The 19,172-nt window shown below is 40.9% G+C and overlaps 2 protein-coding genes and 1 pseudogene across 2 annotated transcripts; all 3 read right to left on the bottom strand.

The window, feature by feature from the left end:
* Window positions 1-83: 83 nt before the first annotated feature.
* Window positions 84-1,347, bottom strand: LOC115686836 (protein PLANT CADMIUM RESISTANCE 2-like). Its single transcript, XM_030612250.2, has 4 exons — window positions 1,145-1,347; window positions 767-842; window positions 478-689; window positions 84-259 (listed from the first exon to the last, which is right to left on the bottom strand). Exons 1-4 carry the CDS (start codon window positions 1,341-1,343, stop codon window positions 183-185), a joined length of 564 nt encoding a protein of 187 aa, XP_030468110.1. The 5' UTR covers window positions 1,344-1,347; the 3' UTR covers window positions 84-182.
* A 9,914-nt stretch (window positions 1,348-11,261) lies between these two features.
* Window positions 11,262-12,464, bottom strand: LOC130137315 (receptor-like protein 53; annotated as a pseudogene).
* Window positions 12,465-14,112: 1,648 nt separating this feature from the next.
* Window positions 14,113-16,935, bottom strand: LOC115686884 (receptor-like protein EIX2). Its single transcript, XM_056308101.1, has one exon. It carries the CDS (start codon window positions 16,933-16,935, stop codon window positions 14,113-14,115), a length of 2,823 nt encoding a protein of 940 aa, XP_056164076.1.
* Window positions 16,936-19,172: the final 2,237 nt, after the last annotated feature.

Raw genomic sequence — 19,172 nt, 5'->3', positions numbered from 1 at the left:
GCAAGCGTTTGGTATATTGATGTTCTAGGAGAATGCATTGTACAAAACCGATTGACACTCCATATAGATTGATACTGCCAAATGAAGATACAATCAAAGGGAAAAAAAAAAGAAGACCCTACAAGGGCTTTTACGTTCATCTTTTCGGAGCATTTAAGCCGAGTTGAGGTGATTTTCAATCTCTACTTCATCATGCCTCCAGGAGGAACTGGAGCCATTTGGATTCCTCTGTTCTGCCTTTCCATATTCCCATACCATCCTAAACAAAATCACAGAAAATGAAGTTTAGGAACGAAATCGTCGGACAATTTTTTCAAATAATCTCCGTAATCGGAAGAACCCCGTTTTAGATGCATCATGTACTTTAGGACTATTTATGGTGCGAAAATTGGTTGTCTTAAATTATTCTGGAAATTGACATTTCTAAGGAAACGCCATTACGTGCATCTTGATTAAAAGGAGGAGAGCCACACTTACCAATGGACATGTCGAATCCGCGCCTTTCGAGCTCACGGTACTCCTGCATTAAAGCGCAGGATTCGCAGCAAAAATGGACTAAGCAATCGGCGCAAGGAGCCTCTTGCAGCTGGTATTGCTGTCTTATCTTGGAGCGGTAGAAGCAGGAGTAGCACCAGCCGCACCCGGTCAACAAAGTGATCGCTGTGTAAATAGCTCCATTCAAGGGCATGCTGCAACAACAACGATTTGAGTAAGCAAGTCTAATGTCACTCCTTTTTTTATTTGTGCGAACGCTGTTGTATTCTACTTACAAACTGATCCGCGATCGACAATCTCCGCGATTCGCCCGAATGTGATGCATGGGCACCAAAATGACAAGCAACCTGTGAGATTAACAAGATATCAACCTACATAAGCTATAAATAACACCATTGCATCTCTGGATTCACTCAAACTCAACATATTGCCAAAGTCGTATAAGATCATTCTATCGCTAAATTCTTATGACATGTCATCATCCGCGCGATTAGGCTATTGCAGTTAGAAAGTTTGCGTGCATTAACTGTCCGACTTTTCCTCATCGATGTCGCCTAGTAGATGTACACATGGGCATAATGGTTTGATCAAGTGTTAATCCACCTCTAAAACGCATCTGAGTGTGAGGAAAATTTTCCAGAGGCCTTGCAAGTTGGAACGTCGTCGAAGCAACTGAAGAGCCCGGCGGACCAAGGCACATTGTTCACGGGTTGAGCATGGAGACCCGCATTATTCAAATAATCTGGGTTCTTGGGTTGCACCGGGACGCCATCTACCGGCTGCGGCGGCAGCGGAGTGGAGGCACCCGGCTTTGGTGGGTAACCATCAAATGCGTTTGAGGAGTCCATAATTTCGAACTGCAACTATAGATATCGATTCCAAAGATCGAAGAAGATGATCCGGTAAAAGATCAAACGAGAAAATGAATCGGGTAAGGTGAAAGAGGATTGAAACATGAGATGTTGGGTGATCTACACATGATATATATATACACACATACCCATCTCTATGTAGCTACGTTTGTATATATATGTTGCGTAAAAGAGGAGTTTTATTAATAAATGTTGTCACCAGAAGCCGCCGTGACTATGTCGTTGCTCGGCGTTTGAGTTTGTGTCTTCAATTTCTCTTAAAATAGAGTTTGGTTGCGGCAATGACAGAGAGCCAACGTTGAAAGTTGATAATTTGTTGAAAAGTGATGCTTTATTTGAGCTCTAAGCTAATGTTATTTGATTTAAATAATCACAGTCCGCACTATTAATCGCCCCCGGCCTTGCCCTACCCTAGGTCGAGGTTTGCCCTTTTGATTCGCGAGTACAAGTTACGTATGAATTTAATGCGGTGGGAAACGTTTACTATAGAATAAATTAAGAGTAGCTTAGGCATTTTGGATGTGGATTAACATGCTAAGGATCTTTCTTATGTGCAATTTTATTAATCTATCGTATGTTCTTTTGGACCGAGATCAGCTTCTAAAGTTGGACACGATTTCGCTGTTATGACTTGACCGTTGTGCTTTCACATGGATAACTCGTATTCTAGCGGGAAAATGACACAAACAGTTTCTATACTTTGGCTGAATGCGCAATGTCATTCTCAAACTTTTAATTCGTTCAATGTGGTCATTGAATTAAAATTATTCGTGAACGTCCAATCAAGTCCCTCAACTTTACATAAAAAAAAAAATCAAAAGCTTTCGTAATTATATCATTGTCTAGATTTTTAAATATCTTTCCATTTCAATCCATTTCCCAAATCAATGAAAAGCATGTTTAAATTTTATTGCTTTTTTACCTTTTTGATCTTTATGGATAGTTTCATTTAAGTATATTTTAGCTTATGATATCTGTAATAGTAAAAGTAAAACATCATTTAGAATCGTATCGGGTTGATATACCTAATAGAATATTATCATCTACTATTACATTTTCTAATTTGAGTAGGTTTTCTAAAAGGGGTTTTATGTTTTGGATAAGAATATTATGTATATAATAAATGGTTAATACCACGAAAAACTCTAAACTGATACACTTGTGACAAATTTACCCCAAACTATTTTTTTGACCACAAAAAACCCCAAACTGGTACATCTGTGACAATTTTACCCCGAACTATTTTTTTGACCATCAAAAACCCCAAACTGGTATACCTGTGACAATTTTATCCTGAACTAATTTTTTAATATTATTATTTTTATTTTTTTCGAATTTTTTCTTTTCTTTTCTTTTTTTCTTTCCTTTCCTTTTTTTTTCCCTTCATCTTTAACTTCTGGCCGGTCGCCGGACCGATGACCGGCCAGAGGTGGGGGCCGGCGAGGTCGGCCCCGCCGGCCGCTGGCGAGGGGTAGTCCTCACCATCACTGGCGAGGCTCGGCCCCGTCGACAACTGGCAAGGGTGGCCTCGCTCGCCAGGGGCGGGCGAGGCTCGACCTTGCCGTTGCTGGGCGAGGCCGACCTCACTAGCGCCGGCGAGTTCGAGCCCTCGCCAGAGCGATGGCGAGGACGACCCCTCGCCAGTTGCCGAAGAGTTCCAGCCTCGCCAGATCTGGCAAGGCTCGACCTTGCCATTGCTGGGCGAGGCCGACCTCGCCAACGCCGGCGAGTTCAAGCCCTTGCCAGAGCGACAGGGAGGACGAACCCTCGCCAGATCTAGCGAGGCTTGAATTCGCCAACAACTGGCAAGGTCGGCCTTGCCTAGAAGCGGCGAGGTTGAGCCTCGGCCGACCTCGCCAGTTGCCGGCAGGGCCGAGCCTCGCCAACGACAGCGAGGACGACCCCTCGCCAGGGGTGGGCAAGGCCGACCTTGCCAGTTGCCGGCGAGGTTGGCCTCGCCCAACAACGGCGAGGTCGGCCTCGCCAACGGCCGGCGGGGCCGACCTCACCAGCCAGAGGTTGAAGACAAAGAAGATGAAGGAAAGAAAAGAAAAAGGAAAGGAAAAAGAAAAGAAAAGAAAAGCAAAAATAAAAAATAATATTAGAAAATTAGTTGGGGGTAAAATTGTCGCAGGTATACCAGTTTGGGATTTTTGGTGGTCAAAAAAATAGTTCGGGGTAAAATTGTCACAGGTATACCAGTTTGGGGTTTTTGTGGTAAAAAAAATAGTTTTTGGGTAAATTTGTCACAAGTGTACCAGTTTAGGATTTTTCGTGATATTAACCCTATAATAAATGGTTGTCTTCCACCTCAGCTAGAGATCAGGCGATTGGGCAACTAAGTAGGATATGGCGGGGCCACGAAGTTGCTTACTCAGCAGCTTCGCATTGTGGCCAAATCGTGGACTGGGTTTTAGCTGCTGGTTTGAGTGCTTTAATCCATCAATTTTGCTGGAGTTTTTGATTAATTGGCAAGTTCATGTACAGTGCTTTAAGCCTCTCATCAGAATTTGTAATTTTCTCCACCCAATTTTGCAAGAAAGCCCCTCAAAGTTGGTCATTTTTTTGCCCAATAATGACCAATTTGATTCAATTTGGTCCTTTTGGCGTTGCTTGATCAACTCAACCTAGCCCAAGCTCAATTTCAACCTTAATTAGGAGTCAAAATGATATAAATGATGATTTAATGACTTGGACAAATTTTGTAAAATTTGCAAATTGGTCCCTCAGCTTTTGGAAATTGCATTTTGGCCCCAACTTCTTGTTTCAATTTCAATCTGATTCCCAAGGCTTGGCTAGTCGCTAGCCCCAAATTTTCTTCTTCTTTTTTAGATTTCAAGAAAAATAATCCATTTAAAAACTATACTAAATGCCTAGGTAATATATATGCAAGAATTTGACATGAAATATTTTTGTGGAAAAACAAGTTCCAATATTTTCGGAAATATGTAAACATGATTTTTGGGAAAAAATTTAGGTGTCTACATCATTCTCTTATTCACTTTCGAAATTGGCCACAAGACAGAGATTTGTTTTGTCGTTGTCACTGGATTCACATTCGGTGTTACTCCTCATTTCAGCTTTCGGTGCCCATTTCTTCTTTTTGAATTTGCACTTCTTTTTCTTGACTAGTGGGCAATCCAACTTTATGTGACCTGGTTTTCTGCATTCATTACAAATAATATCTTTACCTTTGCTTTTTTCTTTGTTCTTAAATGGCTTCTTGTCCTCTAAGAATTTGATGTGTCTTCTTCCCTTGTAGTTTCCTCCTTTTCTCATGAAGTTTTTGAACTTTTTGGTAACAGCGTCATATCCTCATTATCTTCATCTTCTCATGATGTTTTTTCAGAAGCATTGTAATTGTTAGCTTTTAAATGTCGTAATTTTCTTACTTTTGGAGTTGCTTTCCTAATTTAGGTGCTCTGCTTCGTATGACATTAGTATGCCTGTCAATTCATTTATGGTGATGGGGTTGAATTCTCATAATTTCTTGTACTGAGGTCTTTATGTAGCTCTATTCTTTTAGAGGTGCTCTCAGCAACTTGTTCACTTTTTCTCTGTCAGTGAAGATCTTTCCTTAGTTTGCCAAACCAATCACTATCTCAGTGAACCTTGTGAACATCTGTGTTACTCTTTCGTCAGATTTCATCTTGAACAGCTCGTAGCTTCCAAGGAGTTTGTTCATCTCCATCTCTTCCACTCTATCGATTCATTCGAATGTCACTAGAATTTGATCCCGAATTTCCTTAGCTATAACACGAGGAAATTTTGTTAAATTCAAATGGCGACAAAGCACAGTATAGAAGATGTTTAGTTTTAGTATTGTGTGCAGCTCTTCTTTGAGTTTCTTTAATACGAGCAGCAACAACAACAGCTTGAGCTTCTTCTCCTTCTTGTTGTCGAGCAGGAGCTTGAGCTAGTATTGCTAATCCATTTTCAATCACATCCCATATAATGGGGAGAAATACAATAGAAGAGAAATACAATAAAAGTGCCAAAAGTTGTGTACAACGCTCACTTTAATGTCAAAAGTTTCTTTCGGATAACTTAAGTGTCACTTTTTAAAAAAAACTATCACTTAAGTGTCAACTCCGATCTCAGTCGCTGGAAATCCGACGTGGCTATATTTCATTAATTTCTCAGTCATACATGGCTTGCCGATGGCCTAGTCAGCATATAATCCCTAAAAACGATGTTGTGTAGATGGTTTGCTCCAAAATAAGAACCCTAAATTGCAAAATTGACCCAAATTCTCAAATTGAAACCCTAATCACCATTCCACCGAGAATCGAAACCTTAATTCGAGTTTACCCCAAATTATCAGCTGAATCTTGCAAATGGAGAGCAGGAGCTTCACGAGCAGCTCAAATCCGTTCCAGCAAAGTGAAGAAGAAGTTGAACATTAATGTTTTTTTTTCTAAAATGCAGGAATGATGAAATAGGAAGGCTTCCAAGCTCAAACTCGAACTACTCGTCCATGGCGTTGTTACAAAACTTCCACATTGGAAACACTAATTTGAGTTTGGATGACTCCATCAAGCCATTAACACAGTGAGCGAGCCTTTAGTTACCAAATCTAGGCGAAGGAGACAATGAGTGTCACGCCCCGAACCCTACGGCACGCAACAAGCCTACCGAGGTCGATTCAAGTGCGTCGTCCCAGGACGCGTCACCGACCCAACACCCAACACAGAGATCACGACACATGCGGAAGCAACATAAACACCCGTACAATTTAAAACACGTGATCAAGGATAGCACAAACAACAAACAATATCATAAATATACACTTGCATTAACATCAGGGAAACATATACAATATCCAGTCACGCAAAATACATAATAAACCAAAAGCGGGTCAACAGCCACTACTGACAAAAAGGGGTAGGTGGCCCGGGCGGTCAGTCTAAACACTAACCTAAGGAAGGGCTCCAGTCAAAAAGGTATCGGCCCAACCTAACTAGGGTTACGGCTAAACCCTAAGGTACCCAGTCCGGGTCAGATCCCGAGGACTCGGAAGAACTGTCAGACAACTCGACCTCGGAGTCCATGGAATCCAGCTCGGACTCGGCCTCTGCAGACTCGTCCTCAGAATTGCCTTCCTCTGGCTCGCCCTCCGGCTCGGGGTCCTGCTCCATCGGCTCCGGCTCACCATCCGAATCCATAGGCTCCGGGTCAGAATCCCAGTCTACCGGCTCCTCATCCATCGAGTCTGGCTCGTCGATCTCCCAGATGACCGGCCCAGGTCTGTCGTCAGAATCCTCTCCGAATGAGGCCTCGGGGTTCGCCAGATCTCCATCGGCACACTGGGGATCTATATCACCTAGCCCGTTGAACGGGACATCAAAGGTCCTAAGAGGTCCGAAAGTCCCAGAGTAGTCCCTAAAACACCAACCTATATATTCGTGGGCCTGGAAGTGCTGCTCACCCACATCAACCCATACAGTAGTAAAATGTCTAATATACGTATCCCCGTTCCCTACGGGGTACTCGATCACCTCCCGGTCTATCCGGGACGGGATCCCAAAACGGATAGGCACGTCGGACATCCTCAAGGCCAAGGGTCTGAAAATGTGGGTTTTAACAACCATGAGAACGAATCTCAGCGAGTAAACCCTCTAAACCTAAACTAGGCTAACATGCACCTCCTCACAGGCAAACAATCACACACAACCAGTATAACAACCAATTGACCTAGGCCCTCGGGCCCAGATCGATCATATAAACGACCCTGCAGGTTAGACAGTTCATAATATCAGTAGAAGTGCAGAACCCGCACATGGCGCACACACGATCATACTTAGCCACACGTACACCATGCATATGCTCATGCTCCATGATGTCTGCATCACACACGGTTCACTGATACGCACATGCTTGCACACCTGCCAATGCACTCTTGCACACCTATGCCATCAATATGTCCGTACTCATGATCCGGCTCAATAATGCACACTTGCACACTGCCAATTCTCATTTATTAATCGACCCGCGTAAAACGCATCAGGTCTAACAATATCCAACACTTCCTGGCCCGCGTAAAACGCATCAGGCCCAGTGTCTCTAGTCCGCGTAAGATGCATCGGGCACAACACCGATCTCCATATACGGACCGAACCCGCGTAAAACACATCAGGTTGACCGTCTTCCGGCAATCCGGGCATCGTCCCGCGTAAAACGCATCAGGACGGGTTCAATATCTCGCGTAACACGCATCAGGGCTTTATGTGATCACACGTACACACACCAAATTTTATCTGAACCCCGCGTAAAACGCATCAGGGCGATGAGGTGATCACATGCTCATGTCAGGCACGCATACTCGCACAATTCTCATATCAGGCCAATGCTCAGCATACGAAATGCGTGTCCATGCAATCCGGCACTCGGGCAACAATATGATCCACAATGAGCATTAAGTTCCAACATAGGCATATAATCAAATCATGCCAAGACATGCTCAAACAATGCCACAACGTGCTCAAATAACAATTTGACATGCTCAATATGTCTCGTTAACATGCCCAATTACTCAATTGAATATCACTCGGCATGGCACAAAATCGGCACGCAATTCCCATATACTTAGCCACCGGAATTTAAGCCATTTAATAACCCATTAAACTCCACCATATTCGGTCACATTAAGCACTCGACATGGCATCACGACATCAACACATTTCAGCCATCAATCGAACCATTTGAGCATACGCATCAATTTTCACGATTAAGCTCTTCATTAATCAATCTAAGTCCCATTTAATCACCTTATGGACAGCCACCAAATCAGGTCAATCTAGGAAATTATTCCACTCTCGAATCAGCATATTAAGCCACTAAATTCACCACAAAAATAGCCACAACAACCAGCCATTAATTATCCCTAAAATCACCCTAATTAACCCCTAAATTACCCTAAACCTATCTAGAAATGCTAATTAGCCTAATTAGGGTTTAGGGTTAATACTCACTTAGTTCCTAAGCTCCACTCAAGCTGGCCGGAAGGAGGAAAACGGGCCGGCTGATCGCCGGTTCACGGCGGCGGACGGCGGTGGCGACGGCGGGCGGCTCGGGCTGAGCTAGGGGGCGGCGATGGGGAATGATGGTGCTAGTGGTGGCCACGGGATGAGGAGGAAGAGAGGGAGAGAGACGGTGAGAGGTGGTGCAAGGCGGGGCGCGGACGGCGGCGGCTCTGGCGAGCGGCGGCGGCGGCGGGGCTCCGGCGGGGCTGCTCACGTGTGGATGGGGGAGAGAATGGAGAGGGGAGTGGCCGGTGATGGTGAGGAATGAGGGGGAGAGAGAGAAAGTTGAGTGTTTAAGCAAAAATGGTGAGTGGGGTTGGTAAACTACTTCCCTCCAAAAATGACCATTTTGTCCTCTAATCAAGGGCTATGATTATTTCTAGTCAAAATATCTAGGGGCACTAAGGTCCAATGATTTTAGCAATAATAGAGGCTGATTAAACTAAATTAAATCCCAAAATTCAGAATTAAGGCTTATGGGTCCAAGGGCAAATTGGTAATTTTTCGGTCCCGGGCTAAATTTCCAATTTTCGACCCTACCGATCCCAAATATAATTGGCCACACTAATACGACGTTGTCCTTGCAAAAATAGTCGCGTACGTCCACGAAATTCGACACCGAAGTCCGGACTCAATTCCACGATCGATTTCGCTCAAATGCGATTTTAGCGTCTCTCACTAACGGGCGGCTGTTTAGGGGTTACGCGTATCGACTTAGGATTGCTCGAATCGTGACGATCTCGATCTCCCAGAGAACACGAGGATTTATCACTAGTTCCGGGGGTCGCGATCGTTCGGAACAAGTTCGGGATTGTTGGCCACGCGTACTTTCGGTCGTGCGGAATCACCCGCGATTCGATCGTACGTCGTTGGCCAAACCAAATCCGTCACCCTCCTTAGATCGGCCCACATTGGCCCAAAATATTCTCTCGTCGTTTCTCGGAAATCGGGGCTCGATTCACGGTCGAGTTCTTGAGTCCACGTACCGTTTTCCTAGTTAGTCATTCCCTATTGGTCAGTATCCCGAGAATGATCAGTTTCGGACGAGACTTACTAAAACGAAATGAGAAATACATATCCATTTTATTGATCACGAAAGTGGGTCGAATTCAGGACGTTACAAGGAGGTTAATGAGGAAGAAGGCATTGTGTTCTTCCTAGATTTGGAAGAGGAGTTGAAGGCAGAGGAAAGAAGGAGTTGAAACCTAGATTTGGAATATTTTAGTGATTCTCAAAGTCTGGAGCTTCACGAGTAGGAGTTTCACGAGCAGCTCGCAACGATGGCGATTGAGCGAGCGTTGATGACCAGCGACGGTGAGTGAGCGATGAAGAGTTCCCTGAACAACAAAGAGCGAATCCTTCCCGTGCTTTGTCGTGTTGCCTAGACTTGGTACGACGTCGTTTTGCTTGAGGGAGCCACATAGGATTGTGTGACGTCATTTTGGACGTCCACATGGATTGGAATCTTTAAAAAATATGATAAGTCAGATAAAACTTTTATTTATAAAGGCCACGTAATCAATTTAGTCGGAATTTCTCGCCGGGGGCACTTAAATGATCGTTTTTTTTTCTAATTTGGCACTTAAGTGAGTCGGCGGAAACTTTGGCACTAAAGTGAGCGCCGTATACAACTTTTGGCACTTCTATTGTACTTCTCCCCATATAACGAGATATGTTGCTTCAACGTAGGCTTGCATTCTTTATTTCGAGCCATAGTTGTTGTCACCGAAGTATTGAGGCTTGCTAGGAGCTTGAGAGTTGCTTGTATAGAAACCACCAATGTTAGCCATAGATGAAGATTTTTATACTCAAAAGTAATACACTTCAAATAACAAGCAACAGAGCTCTGATACCAATTGTTGAGGTTAATCAAGCATTCTGGGGGAAGGGGTAAATAAGTTGTTTTGAAGATTTTGCGGAAATCTACAAGCAAATACTTGGAAATCAAGAGAAGCAGATATTAGGAATATCTAGAGATGCTTGTGTGCAAATATAATATAAGAGCGGAAGTAAAGGAGAATACATCAATATATAGTGGTTCGGCTTATTTAGAAAGTCTACATCCACTCTTTAGACTAACAGCCATAAGTTGGGCTGGAATGCACTGATAATCACCAAAATAAGTTACAATCAGCAAGCACTGTATAATAGATCACACTATTATGACTCAGATGCTGCTATCAAGCTTGTATACTTAATCTTCTCACAATGACAAGGCAACAAGAACACTACTCTGGAAATCTCAAAGAATAAAACGCAATTTCCTCAAAATTTGACGAAGAACACTTTTAGTTTGTACTAGATAATTTTCATCTCTTGCTCGTTTGACTTCAATGAACTTCTCTTAAATAGACATCTCCAATCTTCCCATTAGAGATTGTCCTAAGAGGTAAGTAATCTTTAGAGTCATTGCTAGCTACTGTTCTATGGCTAGACTGTCCAGGTAGTGTTTTCCTTCAAACATTATCAAGCTTCCCTGAATTAGGTGCTTCCACTGTTGTCACATCTGCGATGATTCTGACAAAAGCTGTTTCCGGTTCTCTGATGATTAGTGGTTTTTCTGCTGTGATGTTTTAACAGCCAACGGGCTATAATAAAAAAGTTAATGAACATACTCAGATGGTCATATCCCAGCATCATCTACGATATGATTTTCACGTAAGTGACATTGAAATCATCACTACCCGATTAAGATAGTTAGTTGATGCTGTTTACAAATAACTCGTACAAGGACATCTCGCGATATTCTTCCAATGAATGCATCATGGATATCACATAGTCCTTAATGATCATCACAAACATATGTACTTATCATAATAGATATTACACCAAAGATAGTTTGAAAATCATCAAAATCTCTAGGGATGTTTCTCTAATAGTTCCCACTCAAATTACTATAAAAGAGGGCCAACTTTCTAAGAGATGATAGATGGCCCACAGTAGCAGGAATAGGACCTGAAATTGAGCTCCGTGAAAGATCAAGTAATTCGAGATCTTTGAATTCCCAAATTGATTGGGTAGTTGACCACTGAAATTGTTGTTGGAAACATCAATAGTCTTCAGGTTACTTTGTCTACAAATCAAAGAACCGTCCTTGGTGTCGAAAATCCTCCCACTAAATTGGTTATAACTCAAGCTTAGTACTTGCAGATTGCATAAAATGCTCAAGGCTTTCAAAAGTTCACCTTCCGGCCTGTTTGCAGAGACATCAAGGAATCTAAGCCACCAACTATTTTCAAGGATGACAATGGAGAATATGCCTTGGAGATCATTATAACTCAAATCAAGATGTTCGAGTTTGCTAAAGTTTTGATACCAAGGTGGAATAGATGAATTCATGGAGTTAAAACTCAGATCGAGGAATCTAAGAGAAGTGAAATTGACTTGTAGAGAGGTTGAAATATCTCCCAAATCACATTCCCTTAATATTAAAAACTCCAGGGAGGAAAGCATGTTGATAGGACTGAACCATTCTTTGGGGTTGAGAACGTGGACATAAGATAGGTTTAAGTATTTCAAGTTAGAAAATGTCAGACATTGGAGGTTCTTTGTTTCTAAAGAGAGCCACGACCAGGTTCACGCACTAAGAAGATTTAGGTATCGTAAGCTGGAAAGGTTACAAAGTTGATGAGAAATATCTCCATAGAAGCCTACATGTGAAAGGTTGAGATACTCTAGTTTCTGAAGAGAAGCTAAGAACTTCGGGATTTTTTGGGTTGAAAAATTATTGAAACTAAGGTTGCAATACTTCAAATTCTTCAGTTCTTTTAGACTTGGATGTATCTTACCCCCAGACTGCACTTCTCTAAGCCATCACAAGGATTACGAAGATCGAGCTTCGAGATGTGACCAGTCTTCTCACTACATTTGACTCCTTCCCACTCGCAACAACCCTTGCTGGTCCACGACCACAGACGTCTTGAAGATCCTTCTTGAACTGGAGAAGAGCTTCAATCTCAGCGGCAATGCAGCCTACATTTGTTAAGGCTATAGAATGACTGAATTCCAAGGCTTGAATGACAAAGAGTGCACATAGAAGTGTAGGCAAGAAGCTAGTGTAGAAGTACGACGCCATTGTTGCTAAAAATGACCTGAGAACTTCTGTTCATATATTGGCCAAAAAAAAAAAACGCTTCACTTAAGGAAGATACAATTTTCTTTCTTTTATTTATACGGATCTTGGTCTTGATTCAAAAAAAGAATAAAATAACAAAAAAGAGGACGCTAACATCTGTTCAAAGTCCTTTGCTCTGATCGCTGGCCACCTAAAGCAACTAAAACATTTCAAGTCATGCCTTGTAAGACCCGTGATCAAATGGTCAAGACATCAATTGCAACCAATAACAATTGTGTCCATCACGTTGGGGGCACGAAGGCAGTGTAAAAGCAAATGTTTTTCCATGGTTGGACAGTGAGATGGATGCTCTTTTCCATGGTCCCCCCTTTTACAGCTCCAAGTAAGAACTTCTGAAATAGTCTTCTTCTTTGTTTTCTATATTGCAGTCAACTTGTCATTGTCACCATTTTGCAGGAGATCAAGAGTTACCTGAAAGTTCAAAACAAAACCATCAAAATCACAATTTGCAGGTATGTTATTTCCTTACCATCTTGACATATACTTCATCATTTTTCGTATTTGTTTGTTGTGAATAAATTCTTTATTTAGTTGTCTTTTATAACCCTTTTTTCTTCCTTCAAATTAGTTCATTTAGAAAGGAAATGCTATGAAAAGAAAATCTTCTACCAATTCTTTTATTTACTTTTAAAAATTGTTCAATAAATAATAGGAAAGATTAACTATATTATGTTTAATATAGAACATATAACATTCAATAAGTTAATGAAGTTAGACGTGAAGCGCACATATGTTCCCTCGCTCTATCTAAAAAATTTAATCACGCACTTCTTCAAACAAATGAGAAGTAAATAAACCCAAACAAATTTGAATATTATTAAAGATGATGACCTTAAAAAATTTAAACAGTATTGCAAACCTTATGTATAACAATACCAACAAAAGGGTGAATGAAAATAACCAAAAATCGTAAGCAATCATCGAGAATTATACTATACAGTCTTTGTAAGAGTAAAGACATTAAAGAATTCCCACCTAACTAATTTAATGGAAAATGAAATTATGCATTCCTAATTCACAAAGCTATTGAACTTCCAGATCCTACTTGAAGTTGCTTCTTATTATAAATATAAAATAAAAAACATTGAAGCTGCTTCTGATCAGTCCCCTTTCCAGGAAACTAATGCGTACTCTCAGGCGTCTTGCTTTTCCTGTCAATTCCACAAACTCAAACTACGTTTTCTGATTGCTAATATCTATCAAACTTAGCGTCTTATACTGCCCGTTTTCATCATAAAATATAATTTATCTAACTTATAATTACGAGGGCTATTTACTATAAATTATTAGAGCTATTAATCATTTACTTTTCTTCTTGCGACTCACAAATGTGAGAACAAATGCTAGACACAATTAGTAACATCTACCAACAAAATAAATGAGCACGAGGAAAAGAAATTATGGAGAGAGAGAGAGAGAGAGAGAGAGAGAGAGAGAGAGAGAGAGAGAGAGAGAGAGAGAGAGAGAGAGAGAGAGAGAGAGAGAGAGAGAGAGAGACAGAGAGAGAGAGAGAGAGAGAGAGAGAGACAGAGAGAGAGAGAGATACAAAATAACCTCTTTTTTGTGTAGTTCGAATTGAAAAGCTCTCTTAAATCAAGGTATGGTAATTATCCTCACGATCGGCAATTTTTTCGATAACCCTATCCACCGCTCGAAAATAGGTGATCCTCCAAGGTTTCTTGAAATATAATATGCCACAGAATCCCAAGAATGCCACTACGAAACCCGCTCCTACTCCTAAGTAAAACCAAACAACAATGGAATAGCTTTCATTAGACTCATCTTCACTCGATCTGTGACCATCTTGTTTGTCCATATCGTTATGCTCATCTTCAACACAAATTTTCAAATGAGGAGCTCCACAAAGTCCATCATTGCCCTGATAAGCGGATTGATCGTCTAGAGTGCCCAGATGATTGCCCGATGGAACAAGACCAGATAAATTGTTGAAGGAAAGATCCAAATGACTTAGAAAGTCTAGATTGGCTATGCTAGGAGGGATTTCACCCGATAGCTTGTTATTGGATAGATCCAATGATTCTAAATCTCTCAAGTTACCAATATCTGAAGGGATTTTTCCGATTAGCTTATTTTGAGAGAGGTTCAGATTCCGAAGTTGAGCAAGCCAAGTCAGCCCTTCCGGTATTTGTCCGTCTAATGAGTTGCATGAAAGATCAATGGAAAATAAATATGGGAGGGTGGTGGTGAATTCTTGGCTTGTTCCTTTAATATTAACCATAATGGGAAACCTCGCCATGAATCCCCCACTCGGAGAAAAAGTGGAATTGGCCCACATCTGTGAGAAGTGTTTGAAACAATGAGGAATGCTTCCGAAAAGATTGTTGTGCGCTAGGCTTAAATATTGGAGATTAGTAAGATGACATAGCTGCAAAGGAATGGCCCCAGTGAAGTAATTTCTCTCCAAATTGATTATGGTAAATAATCGAGAGTGTCGTCCAAAAGGAGGTACTCTACCTGTGAATTGATTGTCACTGAGGTCGAGGTTTGCCAAATCTAGCTTTAGTAAACATTTTGGAAGCACTCCGTTTAAGACATTTTCATGTAGGCTTAGAGCTCTTAATTGCTTCAAATGGCATAGAGAGTTTGGAATCTGACCATTTAACATGTTGTCTCCCAACAAAATCCATTCCAAATTTGCTTGCGATTTCCTCCAACACTGTGGAAGTCTCCCAGATAGTTGGTTCTTAGAGAGATCAACAAAATACAGTCCATCTAACATGCATAATGAATTTGGAATGACACCACTAAGGTTATTTCTAGAAAGTAACACTTGCCTTAATGGTGACATATTTTTTCCAATAATTCGGGATATGTTGCCTCTGAGCATATTGTGCGATAGATCCAACTCTTCAATGTTAGATAAAATGTCAGGCAGCCAATGGGGAACTTCATCTGAGATGCTAGCATTTGACATGTACAACATCGAAATGTTCTTCTGAGTTTGAAGCCAATTTGGGAATTTTGGTCCCACTTTGCAATTGGACATGGAAATTGCTTGAATTTGGAAAGGAGGAACCCAAGATGCATTAACATTTATAACAAGCTCATTCGACCAAAAGTACAACTCGGTCAAGCTGGTGAGATTTGCTAAGTGAAGTTCGCTGACTACTCCATCTAATTGATTATCCCCAATGTCCATAATCTCTAGGTTGGATAGTTGCCCAATACTTTCGGGAATGTTCCCGCTCAAATTGTTAGAAAAGAGGGCCAACTTTCTTAGAGATGATAGTTGGCCCACAGTAGCGGGAATAGAACCTGAAATCGAGCTCCGTGAAAGGTCAAGTAATTCGAGATCTTTGAAATTCACAAATTGATTGGGTAATTGACCACTGAAATTGTTGTTGGAAACATCAATGGTCTTCAGGTTAGTTTGTCTACAAATCAAAGGACCGTCCCTGGTGTCGGAAATCCTCCCACTAAATTGGTTGTAACTCAAGCTTAGTACTTGTAGATCGCAGAAAATGCTCAAGTTTTTCAAAAGTTCACCTTCCAGCCTGTTTGCGGAGACATCAAGGAATCTAAGCCACCGACTATTTTTAAGGATGACAATGGGGAATATGCCTTGGAGATCATTAGAACTTAAATCAAGATGTTTGAGTTTGCTGAAGTTTTGATACCAAGGAGGAATAGATGAATTCATGGAGTTAAAACTCAGATCAAGGAATCTAAGAGAAGTGAAATTGACATGTAGGGAGGTTGAAATATCACCCAAATCACATTCCCTCAGTATTAAGAACTCCAGGGAGGAAAGCAAATTGATGGGACTGAACCATTCTTTGGGGTTGAGAACGTGGACATAAGACAGGTCTAAGTATTTCAAGTTAGAAAATGTCGATAGCCATATGAGGTTCTTTGTTTCTAAAGAAAGCCAGGACCATGTCCACTCACTATTAAGATCCAAGTATCGTAAGCTGGAAAGGTTACAAAGTTGATGAGAAATATCTCCATAGAAGCCTACATGTGAGAGGTTGAGATACTCTAGTTTCTGAAGAGAAGCTAAGAATTCCGGGATTTTTTGGTTTGAAAAATTGTTGAAACTAAGGTCTAGATACTTCAAATTCTTCAATTCTTTTAGAGCTGGATGTATCTTACCTCCCAGACTGCACTCCTCTAAGCCATCACAGGGATTACGAAGATCTAGCTTCGAGATGTGACCAGTCTTCTTGCTGCATTTGACTCCTTCCCACTCGCAACAACCCTTGCCGGTCCACGACCACAGTCGTCTCAAAGGATCAATAAGATCCTGCTTGAACTGGAGAAGAGCTTCCCTCTCAGCGACAATGCAGCTTACATTTGTTAAGGCTTTGGAATGACTGAATTCCAAGGCTTGAATTACAAAGAGTGCACAAAGGAGTGTGGGCATGAAGCTAGTGTAGAAGTAGGACGCCATTGTTGTTAAAAATGACCTGAGAACTTCTGTTTATATATTGGCCAAAAAAACACTTCTCTTTAGGAAGTTACAATTTTCTTTCTTTTATATATACGGATCTTGGTATTGATTCAAATAAAAAGAACAAAAAAAGAGGACACTAACACCTGTTCAAAGTCTTTTTCTCTGATCGCTGGCCACCTAAAGCAACTAAAAAAATTTCAAGTCATGCCTTGCAAGACCCGTGAACAAATGGTCAAGACATCAACTGCAACCAATAACAATTGTGTCCAACCAATAACAATTGTGTCCATTGTGGTGGGAACACAAAGGCAGTGTAAATGCAAATGTTCTTCCGTGGTTTGACAGTGAGATGGATGCTCTTTTCTACGGTCCTTCCTTTTACAACTCCAAGTAAGAAGTTCTAAAATAGTCTTCTTCTTTGTTTTCTATATTGCAGCCAACTTGTCAGTGTCACCATTTTGCAGGAGATCCAGAGCTACCTGGAAGTTCAAAACAAAACCATCAAAATCACAATTTGCAAGTATGTTATTTCCTTACCATCTTGATATATACTTCATCATTTTTTGTATTTTTTTGTTGTGAATAAATTCTTTATTTAGTTGTCTTTTATAACCCTTTTTTTTTTCCCTTCAACTTAGTTCATTTAGAGAGGAAATGCTATGAAAAGAAAATCTTCTACCAATTCTTTTATTTACTTTTATAATGAGAATTGTTCAATAAATAAAAGGAAAGATTTACTATATTCTTAGGCTATTTACTATAAACTATTAGAGCTATTAACCATTTACTTTTCTTCTTGCAGAGACGACCGAGGAATTGAGAGTGATTCAAGTTGATTTTAAGAAAAAAAATTACCGAAAAAGTCAATTTACCAGAGCCTCTGTATGACTACCCTCGAAGATGGCAAGTATAATGCTTTTTGACAAATCAAACGTCGTAATGACGATTATGCAATCATCCACGCGAGAGAAATCAGCAGCTCAAGAAGCGGCTGAACAAGGTGTTGAACAGCTGAAATGGCAGTACGTATTGACAATTATGATGTCAATAATAATGAAATGCAGCTGCACCGAGACAATGTTCATCGCCTTACTGCTGACTACAACAGACTCCAAGCTATGTATGATGAACTTCAGAGAAACCAGGCCATCAAAGTCAGTTCGTCGGAGGATGAGAATTTGGAAGACTAAACATGTCAATTTAGCTGTGGTGTTTCTTGAAGGGGGCCATGAGATGTAAACATGCACTTTTGGCAACCGTGGGTGATGTTGGGAATGAGGTGGATGATCTTCATGAAATGTAATGAAACACGACACCCTGTAACGTTCATATGACACGTACTATAGTACGATCAATATGTTCTACTTGCAACTATGATGTTTTTGTTTATCATCTATGATGCGTAACTTCATGAAAATTTTAAATCAGAAACTGTTCATTCATTGTAACTCAAAAGAAAGGGAAGAAAATAATCTAACCAATATATTCCACTAAGTCAAGCTTTGATCTTATCTCTTGGGTAAGTTCATTGTCTTGGTCAAGAAAAAAGACCTACATTCGCTCGGGAAAGAACCGAGGAAATTTCCATCTTCCCAGACCCAGCTTGTTTGGACCGAGGAAATTTCTATCTCCCCAGTCCCAGCTTGTTTGGAATTACTATCAACTCCAAGTCTGAAAAAGTTGGTCATATACCAGCAAGAGTAAACAACGACTGATTACTCTTAAGAAAATGAAATCCTGGTCATTGAAGTAAGCAAATCATTATTTAATTAAATGGTTAGGAGCGTCGTAAGAATTGAATAGGGAGACTTACTTTTAGACTCAAAATATTTTAACCTCGATGGTGACGGGATAATTTAGCTAATACATTGGATATTTATTCTAACAACTGAATTTATGTTGTTTTTTTGGATGAGAAGGTCCAAGTGGAACGGATATTGGCGATGGCGATGAGTTGGCTTCGGAATAAGTAAATTGCATATGGCAGTTGATTCGATATGACAAGTTCTACCTCCGGACGGAGATGGCACCCTCGTTGAGAGTGTCTAGAAACCTAAATGGTCTTTGTTTTGTAAGAAGAACATCCCCACGGCCTTTTGCAAGGTCCTCGTCTTCATCCACCAATGAGTTGGAGGAGTACTTGGGAACAGACTACCCCAAATACATTGATAGAGTTGAGGAAAGTAATGTTGCTCTCCTGACATGATGGAAGAGGAGAGCCATTAGTTTTCCGA

Source organism: Syzygium oleosum, unplaced genomic scaffold (assembly GCF_021117445.2).
Source record: "Syzygium oleosum isolate NSW1041296 unplaced genomic scaffold, Sole_v2.1 Sole_v2.02, whole genome shotgun sequence".
Taxonomy (NCBI): domain Eukaryota; kingdom Viridiplantae; phylum Streptophyta; class Magnoliopsida; order Myrtales; family Myrtaceae; genus Syzygium; species Syzygium oleosum.
The sequence above is the reverse complement of the archived record's forward strand: the minus strand, read 5'-3'. Positions and strand labels throughout refer to the sequence as shown.